Genomic DNA, 22,516 nt, shown 5'->3' with positions numbered 1-22,516 from the left:
AGCGTAGTCGCTTGAAGGGAACTTCAAGTTTGCGAGATCGCCTACCTAGCTTTACTCCCCCAAGAGAGGTGCTGAAAATCGTCCAGTGAAGTAAACGCTGATGCGGCAAATTCTTTCATAAATGTGTATGTACAAAACCGTGCCGCTGTAATGTAAGCACAGGTTGGAAGGGGGTCAACAATTGGGCCACTCAGGGCTGCCTTCACTAAAGCATCAGCTGATTCATTTAATTGAAGACCTCTTTGCCCAGGAACCCAAACAAATCGGATTGATTGGATATGTGGATGGATCAAAAATTTTAGCATTCAAAAGGGCTGCAATTCAGTAGACGCAGACAGGAAAGTGCATAAGGATAATGAGTCCGTAATTATTATTACCGCGGAAAGAGTTGGGTATCTTGCACAGAACAAGAACCAACGCTAGAAACTCGGCCAGATAAATAGGTTTGAAATCTTGAAGACGGAGAAAAAAAGACCAATCAAGGGACTGGGAGCAGATGCCTACACCTGCCTTTTCTTCACACGCCGAGGCATCAATCGCAATTGAAACATGTGAGAGGAAGGTCATCAAGTAGTCTTGCAACATATTGTTTAACAATGGGAAAGGCAGTAATTTGGCATTGCGTGGATAACTATCATCGACGATGATGTCCACAAATGAGGGGATGGACCGCACCAGAACAATTTCAGGTATTTGCACTTTAGTGGGCCAAGCAAGGATTCAACCAAACAGATTTGGGGAGTTTGAAGCCGAGACCATCCGACACCCAAGAACTTCGCTGGCTGACTAAGGAAAGGGATGCATGCTGCTCTGAATCGCAAAACTTTAAGAACGTTTGTACCGTCACCAGGCGAGACTTGGCAGTAAGAGACGGCACTCGCGCTTCAAGGTACAAATCATTGTTGGCCACATATTTAGGGAGACCCAAACAGAGGCGCAATGTTTCATGCTCTAAGACCAGAAGTGGGCGCAGTTTGTATGCAGCCGCATCAGAAAACAGAACGCAGCCAAATTCTAAGACAGGCCTGATATATATTTTGTAAATCATCAGAAGAGCGTGTCTGCTCATACAGCAGCATGGGCGCAGCAGATCGACCGCCCGAACCCCTTTCGCCGCCACCTGATCTATATCTGTCCGCTAAGCGAGAGAGAGATGTCATATGTTACCCCGAGATACTCTGGAGAACATATCTGTGGATTCACGTGATGCCGATAAGTCAGTGAAATGTTTACCTAATGACAAATCGGAAAAACTAACAACGCACACTTATTTGCACTAAGGTATAAGTGGACTTCAGATAAGCATCGGGCAAGAGTATTTAAATACAAATGTGACAAAATGTAAACGGAATGTGAGTCACTCACAGCAGCAAAGAAACCTATATCGTCTGCATAGTTGCGTCAGGAGTGGTCGGAATAGAACGGATCAGAGGTTGAAAAGTACAGGGGAGAGAACCTTGAGGCATACCTATAGATTGACGAAATTTTCTTGTAGAACACGTTTTGGCGGGCTAGTTGGTTAAGCATCTTGAACAAACAGCGCGAACAAAGACGAGCACAAAAGACAAGAAAGCGAACGACACGGCGCCGTGTCGTTCGCTTTCTTGTCTTTTGTGCTCGTCTTTGTTCGCGCTGTTTGTTCAAGATTCTTGTAGAAATCCCGCGTTGGCAGCAATAAAATTCCGACCCCTGTTGGCCAGAAAAGCTGACACCCATGTCACAAAGTAACTTGGCGAGGCTAGGGCCTGTAACCTGTGCATCATCAGAGGCCCGTGTTCTACACTGTCATGAGCTTTAGAGATATGTCAAGAGTTACAAGCACAGCATACTGATGACGCCGGTGAGCTAGCCGGACACGGCTTTTGAGGTCAGTATGCGCACACCATGTGGGGCACCCAAGCTTAAAAGAAATGTGACAGGGGTTTAGCAGCCCCTTTTCAATCATGATGGGCGTGACTCGTCCGTACAGCACGCGTTCCACGCATATTTTAACAGATTTGAGGTCAAAGAAACTGGCCTAGTATTGTCTAAGACCAACCCTGCGCCTTGCTTTTCAAGCACCGAAACAACTTTTGAAAGACGCCAGACATTCGGAATCCATGGGGTTCGATTAGAGTAATTTACCAGTTCCAGTAGATCACTGGGTGATTCGTTGAAGAGTAGTTTAATCATCGTAGAGGCGACACGGCCAGGGCCAGGAGCTGCAGAAGGTAAACAATAACTTGGGAGAGCTCAGAAACAGAGACATTAACAAAGTCATCATAGAAATTACCCATTCTTGGTGGATGGGAAAGAACAGCCGAAAAACGGTGTTCCAGGCCTCTACCAAATTCCTCTAATGACTTTGCAAGCTCTGCAAGGGTCAACAGATAATAGGGAATGTTGTGAGCCGGTGGCAGCGTGTTCCTAGACCTTGGGAAGCGAAACAAGCTTGTCTCTTCTCTGATTTAGATAGGTAGTCATATTTCGGTTCATCATATTCTTCCTTTGCCCGAGTGACTGTGCGCTTAAGGATAGCTGCGAGAAATTTATAATCGATCCGATTCGGGGGCATTTATTATGTATTAGTTGCTGCCTTGCGCTGCCTGTAATACTTTGCACATTCTGCATTCCATGAAGGGCTCGGCGAAGTATCTTTAAATTCTGATTGCTTCCACACCCGATCTATAGCGGAGGGAAGGCCCAACACCCTGCTCTCACGAGACAAATTCGACAAGGTTTTTAGTTCTGAACTTAGTGAACTCTTGAAATTATTATAATTGACTAGAATACAGCTGAATTCGCCGATAGAAGTCATCGGACACACAATTTCAAAAGTGATTGGAAAATGATCACTATTTGTTGCAGAGTCGAAGGGAGTCCAGGAGGAAACTGTTGCCCCTGGGGTTGAAAACGTTAAATCTAATACTGAAGGGTATTTATTACGAATGAAGGGGGAAAAACCCGAGATCGTACAGTTTAGGTTATTCACATAGGCCCAATCCCATAAACGCGAACCGCACTGGTCTGTTCGACATGCCCAAGTCAAGTGGTGTGAATTGATGTCCCCGACCAGCAACACATGCGATCTACTGACAGAGAGTAATCTTGCGTACGCGTATCATGATTCATGAACTCCATATGGAAAATATACATTCGCGACTGTAATGGGATGAAATTCAGGAATGGAAAAATCCACTGCCTGAATTTCGCAATGGCCATCCACACGCTGAAACACCAAACTTGCCCTGTGACAAAATCTGGATGATACCAACAAAAGTAAACTGCCCCCACCTTTCATGAACGATTAGTCCGAAATATTCGGTAATTTTTCATATGAAATTTCAACTCTTTAGACAACCAGGTTTCTTCAAGCGCGATTACGCGTGGTAAAATCCATTTTTGAAAGACTTATTAAATCACTCTGCACTGGCTGAATGGAACGGCAGTTCCACTACAATACTCTGAGACCCTATTTTACCGAGAGGTCTGCAGCAGCAACTGCCTTTTTCAAAATGCTGTCCTTAACATTAATTCTTGAATTATTCTTTTTTGTTTTGGATTTAGGGGGCTATATGGTCCTGCAACGGCCAAAGGAGACCGGCTATGTTTTTCAGCTTGAGCATCGAGCTCCACTATCTCAGCACACTCAACAATTGCAGCGCTCGAGACTTCAGGGACACAGGTTGGAGACATGCGCTCTTTTTGCGGTTTCACTGAAGGAAGAGAAGGCCTCTCCACTTTCTTACAAAAGAATTCCTTACAAAAAAGTCGAATCCGAATAGTGCATTTCTTCAATAAAAATTCCACTAATGCATGTGAAGAGCTGGGCGGCTAACGAGAGTTTGTGTCGGTGCCTCGCAGCCGCCACAGCCGGTGCAGCCACGCCCAGGCACCCTTCGAGCTGCTGCACGGCCAGCCCCATCTGGAGGAGATGCTGGGAGGCCTACGCTTTCGCATCTCGCCCGAGTCCTTCTTCCAGGTGGGTTTACAGTGCGCACATGGGTCGCGTCAACCTGGACCCTAGCGCCGCTGAAGGTCTGGGACACATGTTCTTGACGACTGATAATTGAGCGCCTGACTAAAACTAACGTGACCAGCACTAATCAGAAGAGAATGGCGCTCAACACTGGTAAGGTCGGGCTTAGTGTGGGCAACTTATATGTGCTACTTGTGCAGCGTGTTCCGCATTTTAACGCGCGTCGTAGAATGCTTCTCTCAGCTAAACTGGTCAATTGTTTGAGCTGATATTTTGCACAAAAATTACATTTGGTCGACAGCATTGTTTTATACCACATTTGCTTGCGGTACTTGCCTGAATCACTCAAAAAAGTAGAACATTCGCATCCTCTACGGCAACGACGAAACAAAAAAAGCAGTTATCTCAGCGATTGCACCGATGTCGCCATCTCGTTTGTCGACCGTGGAGATTCGGCAAAAGATGGGGGTGTTCTATGGTTGGTTTGAAGACGCTTCTTAACGAAAGACTTGAAATTTATTGGAGTTTTGGCTGCCCTAAGTTTTTTTTTTTTGTGATCATTCATTAAGCAGTTCGTCTTCAAACCTCCCATAAAACATCCCCCGCCCCCTTTTTTAGGCGCTCTTGCTGATGTTCAAGAAGCCACGAGTTTAAGCTTGGACATCATCGTTGTGAACAAAATAATGCAACATGTTCTTTCGTATTCTTTTTCGCCACGTTCTAGAGATTTGTCTCAGGAGTGTTCAGAAAAAATGGGAATGGGTTTTTTCGTTTTCTTTTTTGAAAAAACACTACTATAAAAAAATGCCAGAGTTAGGGCAATACTTCTGCTTCCCCTTATTATATAATAGTTCCGACAAGGCGAATAATTCCAACGTTTTCACAAAGTGGCAAGGCCTGCAGCTGTTTCGCCGTCGTCTTAACGGCGAGAGCGCACGGGTTCACTGCAGCGGAATGCGAACAAAGGAAGCACTCGCGAATTCGGTGGCGCACAGCGGCAGGCAAGGCGCTCAACAGACTCTGTAGTGTGTGACAAAGTTCTGATATTAGACAACAGCCATCCTGCAGAGGCCTTTCTTGGCCTTATTTCACCTCGCCCAGCACCGCGACCACCGGAAGACGGCATGCATGGGCGGTTAAGTGTAGGGTGCCTCGATGCCTGCGCCCCGCCCCCGCTCAGGGTGAGGACACCTGCGTCGTCTGCTACGGTGGCCGCCATCCTCGCGCCCGCGGCATGGGGGGGGAGGGGGGGCGCCTGCGCGCTTCTCGCTTGCCGCGGGCGCTTAAAATAAAAAATAAAAAGTCTTGCGGTGTGCTTTTGTTTTACATGAGAAGAGAATACTAAATTTTGTTGGAGAGCCTTCTGCTTTTAAAGAGGGGACAAGCAGCCAATGTCAAGGCGTCGACGGTAACGGTTATGCAATATATGCGCAAATTATATCTGTGAAGCTTCTCTAGAGAGTATCGCTATAGTTCAAAACCTATCTCCTATGCACTGACCCCATTGGTGCGTCGAAACAGCATTCCACACCAACATAAAATTGCGTCGTCAGCTAGCTTACTCGCGTCTAGCGACCATCCTCCTAGAGAAAGCTGCGCGAACATAGGCACGCAGCAGTGACGCCCGTACGACAGCAGAGCGGCGAGGTCGACGCGGGCAACACAATGGCGGAGGAAATTCGCGAAAGCAGGTTTAGGCGGCGTCTAGTGGTTTAAAGGGTGACTTCACCTAAAGGGGGGCGCGCGCATCGAGGCACCCTAGTTGGCTGCATCCGACGTAGATGTCGCTTATGCCGCTTTTTGCATGAGTATTGGCTGGAGAACCGGACTTGACGGTGCAGTGAATTGGCGTGGTCACTACAAAGTGGCACATAATGTAGGCCACCCCTGCGTGGAGGCATACATTAACGTTTGATGTAAGAAGGCTCAGTAGAACCTAGGCCGTTTTTCAAAGGTTGCAAACCAAGCATTCGGGTTGCGAGCGAGCTTCACATCTCTAGGTCATCTTTGTGTTTCACACACACGGCTCACCACAGTGAGTGAGCGTGGCTGCTACACTGCAATTACCTCCCGGCTATAAAGGAGGCATCTTGCCGACTTAGGGAGCATGCACGATAGGCGGATCGTAGTACGGCTTGAGGTGGTCGACGTGCACTGTTTCACGGCTGCGATGTCGCGGGGCGGCGATAGCGGTTCAGCAAAGACGCTCTCACACTAGCGGGAAACTTCCCGCAGTGGCACAGCATCAACGTCAACACTGCGTCGCAGCTCCTCGGAATGACGCTCACACTGCACGCGTTTTCTCACTGCGGTTGTCTTGGAATGTAGAGATAGGAGGCGTTGAGGGAGGACCCGAACGAGCAGAAAGAGAAAGTGATAGTCATGTGACACCAGAGAAGACTGGAAAGCGCGCTATTTTCCCACGTCGTCGTCTTGATCGTCTGCTAGCTCTCTTCCCGTAGCCCTTTTTGTCACGAGGATGGCTGGTTCAAACGATGAGCTGTTGGCTATAGTAAACGTACTTATACTTGTTTGTTCGCTGCTTCTGCACCGTCGCTTCTGCACCGTCTCAAGTCGCATGTTCATGCTGGCAAAGCAACCGCCGAGTGCTCGGCAGGACGTGCGCAGCTTCTGCCTCCGCCGACGGGGTCACTGAACTGGGACCGACGTCACGGTTTGCGGTCGGCGCCCATTGGCTGTTCTCGTCAGCGGCACGGGAAAAATAGCTACCGGACCCATCGCTCTGCGGAAAGGCACAGCAGGCTGTCTGCGGGAGAAAAACGGACTTGTGCGGGAAGCGGCGTGCAGAAAACGTTCTGCGTTGTGCGTTTTCCCGCTAGTGTGAGTGCGCCTTAAAGGGGCTGCGAAACACCGCTTGAACAGATGCCGGTTACGCTTCAGATAGATTCTTTATGTCACACAGAAAGAATTACGAGAATCGATGCATAGGAACGGGAGTTATTCAATGAAGAAATTTATAAAAAAAAGCAAGCAAAATGCTGCCCTCAACTCGATTTTCGCGCAGCTTCCCATTTCCATTTCACTCTCCCAATGACGACACTCAGGGCGACCAATGAAAACAGCCTATCTTAGCACGTGGCGAAAGTTTGCACTCCATGGTTGCCTGTTCTCTGTAACTCGTTCATGCCAAGGCTGGCAGCGCCGTTTGCATGGTTACAACAACCATGTGAACGCCCAGCTGACCCACCGTCACATCGACAGCTAGAAGGGAACACTGATCAGTTATGTTCCCTTACTTATGGATCCGAACTTGAGCGCGAGATACTGCGACGGTGTGACAGCCTGCGCAAGATATCAGACACATTTAGCATAGCGCGTACCGCTACTGCTTACCGCCAACCATCGCCCGTCGCTCCTAGCGCGCTGGTTGGCCACAGCGAGCAAGGAGCGCGCGCTGTTGACGGGCACGTGGCACCATCTGGCGCCACCGCCCGGTGATTCTCCACAAGCTGACAATGCGCACTGCCTGCTAAATGTGAAACGAGCGCTTATAGAGTGCAATGGCTCGATCGGATCGATTCCGCAAAGCCGCTCTCAGATACATAGAGAGTAGCCATAAGTTTTAGTGCTAGGTCGTAGGATGTTTACAGAGAGGCGCAAAGTCCTTTGAAGCAAAAAGTAGCCAGTGCCTCTGGTGGTGTGTTTTTGTTTAACTTGATTTACAGTGCTTTTATCTAGGGCAAACAAGCTGGTTTTGTTAATGTAATACAAAACACAAAAACTTGACAAAACGTATCTCTAGTTATTAACCCAATTTGCAGTATATTGTTACGACGAAGTGGCCTCCCGCGAGAGAGGACGAACGACGAAGAAGAAACTCCTTGTTCGTGTTGGTGCTCCCTGCTAGGAACTCTTTATTCTAACCCCAACACTTGTAAATCAATGTAAATAGTTGTTCCCCGTAACATCCTTGGTGGAGGTGCTGGGTAAGATGGAACTACGTTGCGGATGATACCTACCACGGCCGACAATGACGTAAGCATCCCCCCAAGATTCGGCAGCATCGGTGTCCTCCGTCGTCCTTGCTCACCCTCGTGATCCTGGACCCTACTCTGGTGACGATGACGCTGACGTTGAGACTTGGCTTCGCAGGTATGAACGGTGCAGTGCTAACAACTGCTGGGACCAAACTTTCGTGCTTGCGAACATAGTTTTTGGGCACGGCGTTCAAGTGGTATGATGCCAACGAAGAGACACTGTCCAGTTGGGCTGACTGTAAGCAGAAGCTTATCGACCTTTTCGGAAAACCCCTCGGCCGGCAGCTCGCCGCTAAAAGAGATCTTGCCAGTAGCGCCCAGTCATCCAGGGAGTCCTACGTCTCTTATATTCAAGATGTGTTGTCTCTGTGCTACACAGTGGATACAAAGATCAGCGACGCTGACAAAGTCGGACATGTGCTCAAGGGCATTGCAGACGACGCCTTCAATCTGCTCATCTACAAAAACTGCGACAAGATTGCCGACATCGTAAAAGAATGCATGCCACCGCTTCGAGGACGCCAAAAGCCGACGGATCACCCAGCATATCGCACGCCTGCCCAACACGGCTGTGTCTTCCTCCTGCCGAGGTCTTTGTTCTCGGAACCAGCCGACCTCACCTGAGAACGTGACCCGTATTGTGCGCCGTGAGCATGAAGCAATTGGTCCGGCTCCCTTAGCAACTCCTGTGGCCGACCAGCCGTTGACTCTTCTTCTTATTCAAGCCGTCGTGCAACAGGAAATTGCTAACTTGGGTTTCAACTCAGTCGCTGCGTTTCATTCCCCCCAAGTACCCGAAGTCCCTCCTCTTTATCCTGTCCGGCCTGTTTACGCCACTCCTCGACCACGCAATCCCTCCGAGTGGCGTACGCCTGACGACAGGCCCATATGTTTAAATTGTTCCCGTGTAGGCCACATCGTCCGTCATTGCCGTAGTCGATGGTACTCCTCCCAGTGGACCCGTTCTTCGACTCCCCCTTATCGGCCCGACGCTGCCCGCTCAAGCTCTTTCTCGCGATCCTTGGACACATCAAGCCCCACCACCGACGTTCCGCAGCCCCACTTCAGCCGCTCACCATCCCCACAGCGCCGCCAGTCCCGTTCGCCGAAAACGACCACGCGCTACCTCTCCTAGTCCCTACGGATGATCGCAGGCGGAAAACTAGCTTCTGCAGCATCTAGACGTGATGCTGCAGTGACGACCCGGCCCCAAAATCCTCGTTTAGTTCTTCGTACCCCGCGCGATTTCCTGACCATACAAGGCGATGGAGTTGCCGTCTCTGCTCTGGTTGACACGGGCGCCCACATTTCTGTGATGAGTTCCGACCTACGTCGCCGCCTCCGCAAAGTACTGACGCCTGCTCCTACAGCCGTTGTTCAAGTTCCCGATGGGACAACGTCCCCAGTCCTCTGCCTGTGCTGCTCGTGTGACGATTTCTGATCGCCAAACCACCATGCTCTTTACCGTTCTCAACCACTGCCCTCATGAAATCATACTTGGCCTTGATTTCCTTAGCACGCAGCCCTTATTGACTGTGCTACAAGTGTGGTTGAGTTGGACCTACCGTTCCTCTTAGAACCACTTGCCCCATTTGTGCACCGTCTCTGTACTGCCGAGTTCACCTGCTTACCACCTGCAGCCGCTTCTTACGTTTTGTTTATAAACAAATCTGTTCCACCTCTTCCCAACGGCCAGTATGTCATCACTCCTGACCTTGATTTGCCCGTCACAAAGAATGCTGCCTTTGCACACACAGTTGTCACAGTATTGGCAAACAGTGCATGTCTACCTGTTCTCAACTTCAGTACGCACGTCCAGGCGCTTCCTCAAGGCATGTGCCTCTCCACGCAGTCCCCGACCGACAAGTACGTGATCTCCGCAGTCACAAACTGTGTATTGCCCTCTTCGGACGGTCATTTCACAGCTACCGTATTTATTCGAATCTAGGCCGATAGTTTTTTCAAAAAAACGAGATGTAGAACTCTTATGTCGGCTTAGATTCGAGGATTTTGTTTCGAGGTTTCGTATTCGTAAAATACGAATAAATGTAGCACGCAGGTGGCGCCCCCACAAAACGCCAACGAAAGACAGCACTGTAGCCGTTGCTATCCGTAGCCGTTGCTATCCGTAGCTGATACTGGCTGCGTTCCAATACTCTAGACGTCTAACAAGACGTCTAGTGTGACGTCTAGGAAGCAGTCTACATGTCCATGTATTGGAACTTGTCTACTGCTCACGCCGCCTCGCGGCATAATAATGTAACTAAAGCTTATGAACAGTTGTACTACTATTTTTCACAAAGTGAGCAATAACGATAATTAAAAACGTGTTTTCAACAAGTTTACACATTTCTTCTGCAATGACTTTGCGCGTAAACCGGACTGGTGGATGTGCCTATTGGTCAGTCTACTTGTAGCAGACGGGGCCGCTCTCCGAAGACGACGCTAAAGTGATATGCGATTATTCTTTTATTATTGATGCTCAACTGTACATGCTCCTCGAACGTGCTCGTTCAGACGGTCCTGTAAACATAAGAAAGAATACGAAAGACTGTAATCAATATGCGCGAAATGCGATACGGCTAATATACATTGCAAAAGGAAAACACATACGTGACATTAAACCTGCTGTCTGCCCTACGTGGCACTCGGAGACAGCGAGAGACCTAAATACAGCAGCGATCTTTAATCCTGCAAAGACTAAAATCAATTCGCAACATGCCGGTGTATTTGTTCTGAGAGTGTAGAGATAAAAAAGAATGCACGCGAAAGAGTTGATGCAACTAATACAGCAACAGAAGAACACATTTGTTAACCGTCACGCCAACCGTCTTAACGCCCGTCGAGGAAACCAACGACAGCGACCAGTATTCTCTAAAATAAAGGTGCTAATTAAGATCCGGCATCTGACGATGCCGGATCACGTAAACAGACCTACAGCGTCCGCTGCTGTAGCAAAGCTCTCAACTGCACGATTTTCTCCTGCGTGATTCACTTCTAGGAATCGCACGTCCACGAAGATTAATTAGCCATTAGTTTGCGTACCAAATAACATAATAGAATGACTCACATTTTTCCTTTCCTATACTCCGTGTACAGTCCGACGCCCGCAAGAGCACGACTCGCTCATCCGCGTACATCAGCTCCGCCATCTTTAGACAGCAAGTTAGCCTGCATCGATGTGGACTTCGGCGAAGCAGTCTTATGAGACTGCTTCGCCGAGAAATGGAACGCGTCCCAAGATGGCGGCTGTCCGGCTAGACGTCTAAGTAGCCGTCTACTTGGGAGTATTGGAACGCAGCCACTGATCAAAGCACACATGAGCACTGGCTGCCATTTTGGCCTTGTTCTGTTCTCGTGCGGTGGCGTAAGCACATTCGCAGCAGTGAAGTTTTCGTGCGTAGTTTTTATCACCAACACCATGGCACCAAACAGGCGGTGCCATTATAGTGCCGCCTTCAAGCGGAAAGTTATAGTCGCTGCAGAGCAGTCGTCAAATCTTCAAGCCGGGCGGGACTTCGGCGTGGATGAGAAGAATGTTCGCCTATGCGCAGACACATGGTGCAGTCGTTTCGCGCCACGCACTTTTACGAGCGCGGCGACGTAAGAACAGTCGTGTCGCGTCATAAAAATAATTGTGATAATGAGGTATAAACAGTGTTGTTTTTTCGGCCGGCCTACAATCGAGGTAAGTTTTTTTTTTTCTGTGGCCTTCAACTTTCGGGTCTCGGCTTAGAATCGTGGCCGGCCTAGATTCGAGTAAATACGGTATTTCAAAACCTGACCATTATGCCAATATGATCGCTTCCGATCTCTCTGCAGACCAAGCTCAGGCGCTTATCCGTTTACTGGCATCCTTTCAGGACATATTTGATTTCAATGACCGCCCTTTAGCACGTACGACTATTGTGCAGCATCGTATCAACACTGGTGACGCCGCTCCTCTGCACTGCCGGCCTTACAGGGTGTCCAGTTCCGAACGCCAAGTGATACAAAAGGAAGTTGAAAAGATGCTCGCTAAGGACATCATCGAACCGTCCTCCAGTCCTTGGGCCTCTCCTGTCGTCCTTGTTAAAAAGAAAGACGGCAGTTGGTGTTTCTGCGTTGATTACTGCCACCTGAACCGCATCACAAGAAGAGACGTGTACCCACTCCCAAGGATCGATGACGCTCTCGACTGCCTCCACAGATCTCAATACTTTTCTTCATTGATCTTCGTTCCGGTTATTGGCAAATCACCGTTGATGAGCAGTACCGTGAAAAAACAGCTTTTGTCACACCTGACGGTTTATACCAGTTTAAAGTCATGCCGTTCGGACTTTGTAATGCACCAGCTACCTTCGAAAGGATGATGGACTCGCTTCTTCGTGGATTTAAGTGGACTACGTGTACGTGCTACCTTGACGATGTTGTTGTCTTCTCGCCCACTTTTGCCTCGCACCTTGAACATCTCAACAGTATCCTGACTGTATTTTGTACGGCTGGGCTTCAGCTCAACTCGTCCAAATGCCAATTCGGCCGCCGGCAACTCACCATTCTTGGACATATCGTCGACGCCTCCGGCATACGTCCTGATCCCGCTATAATTGAAGCGGTGCAAAACTTTCCGCGTCCACAGTCCCAGAAGGACGTGCGCAGTTTTCTTGGGCTGTGTTCCTACTTTCGTCGTTTTATTCAAGATTTTGCCCTTATCGCTCGTCCCCTCACTGACCTATTGAAGACCGACACCGAGTTTACCTGGGGCCCTGATCAACAAAATGCGTTTTCCACGCTTGTCCGTCTGCTGACGTCATCACCGATTCTGGCACATTTTGATCCCGCAGCCCCTACTGAACTCCGCACAGATGCCGGCGGCTACGGGATTGGAGCAGTGCTCGCACAACGCTCCCTGGGTCCAGACTGCGCCGTTGCGTATGCTAGCCGCCTGCTTTCACCTCCCGAGCGAAATTACTCTATTACCGAACAGGAGTGCCTCGCCCTGATTTGGGCTGTGGCTAAATTCCGGCCATACTTGTTCGGGCGCGCTTATTCTGTTGTCACGGACCACCATGCCCTTTGCTGGCTGTCCTCGCTGAAAGACCCTTCCGGGCGTCTTGGCCGCTGGGCTCTATGCCTTCAGGAGTATTCGTACACTGTTGTGTACAAGTCTGGACGTCTTCATCAAGACGCTGACTGCCTGTCTCGGTACGCTGTCGAGCCACCTGATCTCAGTGACACTGACGATATCCCTTCCCTGTTTGGCATTTGTGACCTACACATCGCCGAAGAGCAGCGCAAGGACCCATATTTGCAAACCATCATCGAGGGCCTCAGCTCTGGAAACTCGAAGCGCTCTCTGCAGCTCTTTGATACCAAATATGGCATCCTCTATCACCGAAACTTCCGTCCTGACGGGCCCTCCCTCCTTCTAGTCATTCCCCAGCATCTGCGCTCTTCTATAATCACAGAACTCCATGACCTGCCTACAGCTGGACACCTTGGTGGGGCAAGAACCTACGACCGGATACGGTGCCGCTTCTTTCGACCTGCCTTGTACTGTACAGTCCAGCGTTACGTCACCACTTGCGACCTGTGTCAACGCAGGAAGAGGCCTTCGGGACCAGCTCCCGGTTTTCTGCAACTTATAGACGTGCCCGTGGAGCCGTTCCTCCGTGTAGGGCTCGATCTCCTTGGACCATTCCCGACCTCGGAGTCCGGAAATAGGTGGGTCGCAGTAGCCACCGACTATGCCACTCGGTACGCTGTCACCAGTGCATTGCCTACGAGCTACGCGACCGATGTCGCTGACTTCCTTTTGCACAATCTGTTCTGCGACATGGTGCCCCTCGTCAATTACTCACAGACCGCGGACGCTATTCCATGTCTGGTGTTGTTGACGACATCCTGCGCTTATGTTCAACCGAGCATAAGATTGCCACAACATACCACCCGCAGACGAACGGACTAACCTAGTGTTTGAACCGGACATTAACAGACATGCTGTCTATGTACGTCTCCCCCGACCACAAAGACTGGGATCTCGCCTTGCCCTATGTGGCGTTCGCCTATAACACCTCCCGGCATGACGCAACTGGTTACTCTCCCTTCTATCTCTTATATGGGAGACACACCGTCCTGTCTTTGGACACACTTGTCCCATCCGCTGACCGTCCCGTCACCGCCTACGCCCGTGATGCCATTGTTCAAGCTGCACACGCTCGCCAAATCGCCCGTAGTCGGCTCCAAGTGTTCGAGCAAGCACAGAAGTCTCTGTCCGATAATCGCCATCGCCGTGTCACCTATGAACCGGGGTCACTCGTTTTTCTGAGGTCTCCTTCCCGCCGCGTCGGTCTCTCTGAGAAACTTTTGTCCCCCTACCATGGCATCCTTATTGTGTGATGCGTCAGTTCACCGACGTCACGTATGAAGTTGCTACTCATACGCCTGCATCCTCATCAAGTAAACCACCCACCGATATTGTTCACGTCATGCGCCTCAAGCCCTACCTCGTCGCTTCTCGACCACTCGCATAGCACCGAGAAGGTGCTCGTGCCGCCGGGAGTCATATTACGACGAAGTGGCAGTGGAAGACGAAGTGGCCTCCTGCGTGAGAGGACGAACGAAGAAAAAGAAGAAGAAGCTCCTTGTTCGTGTTGGTGCTCCCTGCTGGGAACTCTTTATTCTAACCCCAAAACTTGTACATAAATGTAAAAAGTTTTTCCCCGTAACAATATTTGCTCTTTGTCCAATCATCAAGCTCGCTTAAAGTGATGTCATATCCGCTGCTAAAAACTGCCACTGTATGGTGACACCGTCAGCGCCACGAATTTGTTTTTGTGAGCTAATTAAAGTATTAAAAACCACAGCATACGCGGTACGACTGATGTTAATAGCATCACTATAACTCATTCTATGCAACCAGTAGGCAAAACAATGCACTGAAAATATGTTTCGGGGCTCCTTTAACGTAGCTCACTGGAGAGGTCTGGCAGATGACACGGTACGGGCCTTGGTACTTTAAAAGGAGTTTCATGGAGAGACCGGGACCGGTTGATGGAACACAAAGCCACACGAGCGATTCTGGAGTATAGGACTCAAGAGGACTGGTAGGGACGCAAAGGTGCTTCTGGTGATTATGGTTCTGCGTTGTAAGGGAGCGGGCAAGCTGGCAGCATTCTTCAGCATGTGTTGCAGCTTGAGAAAGCGCCAGAAATTCGGAGACATCAGGGAAATACGGAAGCACGGTATCCTTGGTATAGGTAGAAAGAAGGGAGAGAAGCACTCAGAATTTCCTTAGGGGAACCATGGTGCAGAACGAGATGATGCAGGATGAAAGACGCAATGTCTTGCGCTGCAGATGGGGATGGCAGGGATGAGGTTTCGACGTAGCGAGTGAACCACTGCCACTATAACCCAGCGGTGTCCAGCCAGAGTGATGGGAAGGGGCCCGTAGAGATCATCATCATCATCATTTATTGTCCCTTAAAAGCCCCTGTCGGGGTATTACATAAGGGGGGAGCGTATACAAGGTTGATGTGGAAAAACAAAGGTCACAAAAATATAACAATGCAATATAGGAACATAAAGAGAAGCAAGGAACGCGAATAGTTAGAACGGTGCATGTAAAAAATGCCTTTAGGCCACAAGCACCACACACGTTGGCGAGAGGTTAGGGCAAAAAAAAAAAAAAAACATGTCAACCCAGGTGATCTAACAACATCGCCTTAAACCTTGTCGCATCGTGCACATTTGTTAGTGAGTCGGGCAGAAGGTTCCATTCTTCAATTGCGGTCGGAAAGAAGGACTTGTTGAAAGCATTGGTGGAGCCATGAAGATCGACGCCTACATGGTCAAATGGGCGCGTGGGGCAGGGCAAGGGCTGCATCATAGCGATGGAACGACGTGGAGGGGTTTTGTGGCACTGGCATTCCGGGCAGGACCAAACATACTGTCGGATAAAATGGTTTATTACCCGCCACTAGAAGTGCGGAGTCGAAGGCACGTGTAAGTCATCACCACACCAATGTGAGTACACTGGGGGTCGACGTGGAAAGAGGCGCATATGTCGGAGAGGCTCAAAGCTGAGCAGCGTCTGCCCTTTGCTGTCGACAGAGAAGAGAGCCAGGCCGCAATGCAATATCAGTCATGAAAAGAAGTTCACAAAGTGCGATTCAGGCCTTGTGTACAAAATTGCCCTCACATGCAGTATAGTTTACATTGGGCAGACTGGTAGATGTTTCAATGAAAGGGCACGCGAACATAACTTGGCAGTGAAGAATATGGGAGGTCATCTGGCACATCATTGTAAGAACTGTAAAGGGAAGGGCAAGGGCAAGAATAAAGTACCTTGCAAGCCACTTTTGCGCAACACTAACTTTTCGTTTAAATCGAGAGATAAGACGGAAAGGGAGGTGGTTGAAGCTTATCACATCGTAAAAAATGGTGAAAAATGTGTCAGCACTCCGTCTATTTTGCTTTCAGTGAGTGAAATCGAGTTTTTAGAAGGCCACATATAATTGTTTCACTTGTCCTAATTTTGTTCCTGGATGTATGTACCCCAAGGCCGAAAATGTAATTTTATCAGGTTTTATGCTCACCTTTACAATTGTTCTTTGTTGCCGTCCATGTCATGCTTGTTTTTCTATACCTCATTCCACTCTTTTACCTGCTTTTAATTTCCATTGTTGTTTCCATGCTCTGATGCTGGTTTTTTCATATGTCACACCATGATTTTTGTTTCGTTTTCATAGTTTTTTACACTTGTTGTCTGTTGGATCACCTGCATTATCATTTCGCGAATTCTTCACCCTCTTTACTCAGGTTAGGTTGCTTACTTTTTTTCATTTTTTCATTTTCTTGACATGGAGTGTCTGGGGACATGCTGACTGAGTACTCTGTCGTGGTTTATCGGCCCTTCTGCAATGTAACAATTTTATTAATGTGGTCTAGATTTTGATCAGGACATGTGTGAATGACATTGATGGTTATGTGCTAAGGTTCATCCCTTATATAGCGTTTGCTTTTCGGTTTCTAATAAACAGTTGGAAGTCTACGCCTGTGTTGTCATGCTTGTTCTTGTTCTCCTGTCATGTCTAATTCGCGCAGTACTAACCTTTTTTCTTAAAGTAGTCTTCGGCAAAGGGGGACGCAAATAACAGAGGCAGCAGCACCCGTGTCCACGAGAGCGAGAACGGCGGTGCCATCGACAAACGCTTCGACAACATTGGCGGGGAATACAGAGGACGGTGAGTGGTGGCACATGGAGGAGAGAGATTTACCGGAAGAATGGTCAAGGTGGAAGGAGTTCGCAGAGGCGCCAGAGGAAATGGGTAGCGGATGAAGGGCAGGGTCGTAGCGGAATGCGCGTGCCCCTTCCCGGAAACTCGACGCGTGTTGGCGACACAGCCGTGCGACATGGCCTGACAAGCCACTGACATAGCTTATGGGGCGGTTGTCCCGTGTCCGCCGTGGGTTCATGGCGATGCTGCGAGGTGGCGAGTGACGATGGATATGTGCCGGCGGAGGTGGCAGCGGCGTAACGGATGGGTGCGAGACGTAGGCGTCGTGGCCTCATGGTCTGGTGGCAACCTCATCGTATGTAAGAGGGACAGTCACAGGCGGAAGCCGACGGCTTGAAGGCAAAACGGCGACCTGCTCCTGGATGATGCGTCGAAGCGTGGGATCAAGGGCAGGGTCGCCAGACACAGGCAGCAGCGACAATTGGCAGGCCGCCTTTTCCCATATAAAGGCCTTGATCTCGGGAAGCAGTGCAGCCGGGTCAGGAGGCAGACTGCAAACCGTCCGAGCAGGAAGCGACTCGTCGAGCTTTGGCAAAGCTGGATAACATTTACGACAGTTTGTGGATTCCTGGCTAGCAACATCTGGAACGCGCCATAGGAGATACCCATCAAGATGTTATTAATTTTATTGGCCTCAGGCATTGATGAGTTGATGCTTGCATATGTCGACGTCTTCTGTCTACAAGGTGTGTCCAGAAAGTAATGCAATTTTATCCGTAGAAAAGATTTATTCCAGATATCGTTACAAACATTTAAAACTCTTTGAAGTAGTCCCCTGTGGCATCTACACATTTTTGCCAGCGACTCTGCCATGCACTGTATGCATCCTGGAAGGCATCGACAGGAACCTTGTTTAGAGCCTTTGTCACAGCGGTTTGGATCGCTTAAATGTTGCCAAAACGGACTTCTTTCAGGGAACTCTTTATTCTCGGGAGCAGGAAAAAGTCTGCCTGTATCCAGGTCAGGCTGTGCTTGGCCGGGAACTGCCGTACGCGCAGAGAAGTGTGGCTAGGAGGATTTGTCGCGGTGCAAGTGCCAGAAATCTTCGATCTCCTTTCGCGCTCTCGAGCACATTGTGAAGCAGGCCCAATCACAGTGTGCTCTAGAGATTGAGAAAAAGGGTCCTCCGAGCGCGAAAGGAGATCGCCGATACCTGGCAGTTGCAACCGACAACGCTTCTAGCCACACTTCTTTTGCCCACGTGGTGTGGACATGTTTGACTAGGTGCGATAGCTTGCGCACTCTAGAACCCTGGGAGGCTTTGCTCTCCAGCCCAGACCCTAAAGTCCAGCAGGTCATCATCAGTCAAGCCCTTGCTGCTGCTGTGTCTCAAGGGATTCCGGCCGACACGGCCAGGGGCGACAGGGGAGATGGACTCCTCTCCTGGCGTTCATTGACTGTTGTTTCATTAAAGTTGTTTCTCTCTCTCGAGCACATCCCCACACTTAGAGACAAACTGAGGACAACGCTATCAAATTTTTTTTGTTAGTAAAATGCAATAGTTCGATATAGTTGCCGCTTGTCCGGCAGCAAAAAGTACATTATTGCTAAGAGATTTGGATTCGAAGTTGAAATCTTTTTCCGGCCGCTACGATTCAAACTCAAACTTTCTGGGGACGAAATAGGACAAGAGGGACGTAAGGCGATGGAACCGGAAACGAGGACTCTATGAGTGCTGGCGGCGAGTGCGCACTCCCGCCTAGCAGCAGCTGAAATGAAAACTACTGCCCGCCGTATACGTTGAAGGCCTCTATCAGCCGTCGTCGCTTCGTTTACGTTTGCAGCAACGTTACGATGGATACCATTCCCGGTTCTGACAAAGAAGTTCTCGCAAGAGCTGTGGCCTGCATTCAGTGACTTGAATTGCGCACAGCAAACGATGCTTTTGAGCGCTGAGGCGGCGGGTCTGCAAGGAAATCTCAGCGCCGATGAGTCGGAAGCATCGCTGTCACTGCCGAGCCACCGTCACGACTGATGTATAGCTACTGGTCATCATCATCATCATCATCAGCCTGACTACACCCACTGCAGGGCAAAGGCTTCTCCCATGTCTCTCCAATTAACCCTATCCTTTGCCAGCTGCATCCACCCTTTGCCTGCAAACTTCGTAATCTCATCCACCCACCTAACCTTCTGCTGCCCCCTGCTACGCTTACTTTCTTTTGGAACCCACTCCGTTACCCTTAAGGACCAGCGGTTATATTGCCTTCGCATTACATGCCCTGTTCAAGCCCATTTCTTCCTCTTGATTTCGACTAGGTTGTCATTAACCCGCGTTTGTTTCCTCACCCACTCTGCCCGCTTCCGGTCTCTTAACGTTACACCTATCATTTTTCTTTCCATGGCTCGCTGCGTTGTCCTTAACTTAAGCTGAACTCTTTTCGTTAGCCTCCACGTTTCTGCCCCATAGGTGAGTACCAGTAAGATACAGCTGTTGTACACTTTCCTCTTGAGGGAAATTGGTAAACTGCCACTCATGATCTGCGAGAATTTGCCATATGCGCTCCACCCCATTCTTATCCTTCTAATTATCTCCCTCTCATGATCCGGATCAGCTGTCACTACCTGCCCTAAGTACACGTATTCCATCACAACTTATAGGCTCTCGCTGCCAATTGTGAACTGTTGTTCCCTTGCTAGGCTGTTGAACATTACCTTGGTTTTTGTGCATGTTAATTTTTAGACCCATCGATCTGCTCTGCCTGTCTAACTCATTGATCATGATTTGCAGTTCACCTCCTGAGTGACTCAGCAAGGCAATGTCATCAGCGAATCGCAGATTATTTACGTATTCTCCATTTATTCTTATTCCCAACTGTTCCCAATTCAGGCCTCGAAATGCCTCCTGTAAACATGCGGTGAACAGCATTGGCGAGATCATGTCTCCTTGCCTGACGCCCTTCCTTATTGGAATTTTATTGCTGACTTTATGGAGGACTATAGTATAGTAGCTGTGCAGTTGCTATATATATCTTCCAGTATTTTGACATAAGGCTCTTCTACCCCCTGATTACGCAATGCCTGTATGACTGCTGTGGTTCAGCGATGGCGTAGAGGTAGAGCATCCGTCTCGCGTGCAAGAGGACCGGGGTTCGAATCCTGGTGCCGCGCAATTCTCCACCGGATTTAAAAATAAAAAAATAAAATCCGCGTGTCGATGGAATTGCATACCCAGGCCTGGAGTGCGGCCTGATATCGGTGACCAGATCCGACAACGCACTCTCTCACCAGAGCAGGATTTGGCCACCCTGGTGTAGTACTTGGCCACAACCTTCTATGATCAAACCAAATAACCCAGCTACTGGTACGTGAGGGCATATTTAAATTCTGTAACTTAGTCCTCGTAGGGCTGGTTATGCAGCCCAGCGTCTTGGTACCCTCAAGAGAAAAGTGTACAACAGCTGTATCTTACTGGTACTCACCTACGGGGCAGAAATGCGGAGGCTAACAAAAAGGCTTCAGCTTAAGTTAAGGACAACACACCGAGCCATGGCAACGAAAATGGTAGGTGTAACGTTAAGAGACCAGAAGCGGGCAGAGTGGGTGAGAGAACAAACCATTACCCCCTGAACAGCTTTCAGGCCTGCGCGTCACGTGACGTGACGACGACGTCACTGCGCGCCGGCTGAGGGCCGCGAGCGATTGCTGCCCGCTTGCCTCGCGGGAACTGATGCCACAGGCAGGCTCGTCGACTGCCAGGTCCGCGCGATTTACCAGGGCAAAGACAAATAATTAAGATTACGGACAGAATTATACATATTGTAACGTGAAGATGTGCACACCAAAAGGGAAAAATATATTTACAGGGAAACAGCTTACAGCCACGCAGCCGAACAACCGGGCACGCGAAGCCCAGCAGCAGAAACGCACTTCGTCCTCTTCGCGTTCCAAGCGCGAGCGCACCAAGCACGAGCGTTCCAAGCACAAGCACAACCGTAGCATAACTCCCGGCGGCAAAAGCACCGTCCCGGTGCTAAGTGGATGATGTAGCAGGCGTGTGGTACGGTTTGAGACGGACTACATGAACGACGTCAGTCAAAGGGCTAGTGGACGACGTCGGAGCATGAAGAGGTGTAATCTCGTAGGTCACGTCGGTCACCTGACGGAGAACACGATAAGGGCCACTGTACTGACGTAGAAGTTTCTCAGAGAGACCGACATGGCGAGAAGGAGACCAAAGGAGGACGAGTGAGCCCGGCGGATAGTGTACTGGGCGATGCCGGCGGTCGTAAACTGACTTCTGGTAGGTCTGAGATGCGGTGAGCCGGTCTCGGGCGATTTCACGGGCCATAGTTGCTCGGGAGATGGCGTCACGTGCATACTCTGTGGTCGAGGCAGTAGAACTCGGTAGTAATGTATCCAATGGCAGCGCAGGATGCCGACCAAACAGAAGGTAGAAAGGAGAATAGCCGGTGGTATCATGCCGCGACGAATTATAAGCAAATGTTACATAAGGCAAGGCAACGTCCCAATCGCGGTGGTCGGGCGAGACATACATGGATAGCATATCGGTCAGAGTCCTGTTGAGGCGCTCGGTAAGCCCGTTCGTCTGGGGATGGTAAGCTGTAGTGAGCTTATGCTGCGTGCCACAGGACCGGAGGATATCGTCAACTACTCGGGACAAAAAGTAGCGGCCGCGGTCCGTCAGCAATTGGTGTGGAGCGCCGTGGTGAAGGATTACGTTCTGCAATAGGAAGTCGGCGACATCGGTTGTGCAACTTGTTGGTAACGCACGCGTGATAGCGTACCGGGTCGCATAGTCGGTCGCGACAGCAATCCAACGGTTGCCGGAGCAGGACGTCGGGAAAGGTCCGAGAAGGTCGAGTCCAACACGGTAGAATGGTTCGAGAGGTACGTCAATAGGCTGTAGAAGGCCAGCAGGCAACGTTGATGGTCTCTTCCTGCGTTGACAGAGGTCGCAGGAGGCAACGTAACGGCGAACAGAGCGGTACAGACCAGGCCAAAAGAAGCGGCGTCGGACCCGATCGTATGTGCGGGAGACGCCGAGGTGGCCTGCGGTCGGTAGGTCGTGTAGTTCCGCTAGGACAGATGAACGGAGACGCTGGGGAACGACTAGCAGGAGCGGAGGTCCGTCAGGACGAAGGTTGCGGCGGTATAGGACGCCATCCTGAATGACGAACAGTTGCAATGAAGGATCTCGGCTGGCACAGTTGAGGCGATCAATGAGAATACGCAAGGAAGAGTCTTGTCGCTGCTCGTCCGCGATGTTAACCAGATCGGAGATAGCGAAGAGGCACGGGCCGAGGTCGTTGTCTCCAGGA

At 49.8% G+C, this 22,516-nt stretch overlaps 1 protein-coding gene and 1 long non-coding RNA gene across 6 annotated transcripts in view; one reads left to right on the top strand and one right to left on the bottom strand.

The window, feature by feature from the left end:
• LOC144124487 (tRNA (uracil-5-)-methyltransferase homolog B-like) overlaps positions 1–22,516 on the top strand; it is a 221,962-nt gene that overhangs the window by 114,715 nt on the left and 84,731 nt on the right. For all 5 annotated transcript variants that reach the window (XM_077657181.1, XM_077657182.1, XM_077657180.1 and 2 more), the window contains one exon: positions 3,844–3,961. In XM_077657181.1, the coding sequence (XP_077513307.1) occupies positions 3,844–3,961 (118 nt within the window). The remainder of the gene's footprint in view (positions 1–3,843; positions 3,962–22,516) is intronic.
• Positions 10,411–16,293, bottom strand: LOC144122899 (uncharacterized). The gene is made up of 2 exons (XR_013312934.1): positions 11,027–16,293; positions 10,411–10,479 (listed from the first exon to the last, which is right to left on the bottom strand). It is a non-coding gene; the product is annotated as an uncharacterized LOC144122899 (long non-coding RNA).

Source organism: Amblyomma americanum, chromosome 3, assembly GCF_052857255.1.
Source record: "Amblyomma americanum isolate KBUSLIRL-KWMA chromosome 3, ASM5285725v1, whole genome shotgun sequence".
Taxonomy (NCBI): Eukaryota; Metazoa; Arthropoda; class Arachnida; order Ixodida; family Ixodidae; genus Amblyomma; species Amblyomma americanum.
This window is presented reverse-complemented; position numbering and strand designations above follow the sequence as displayed.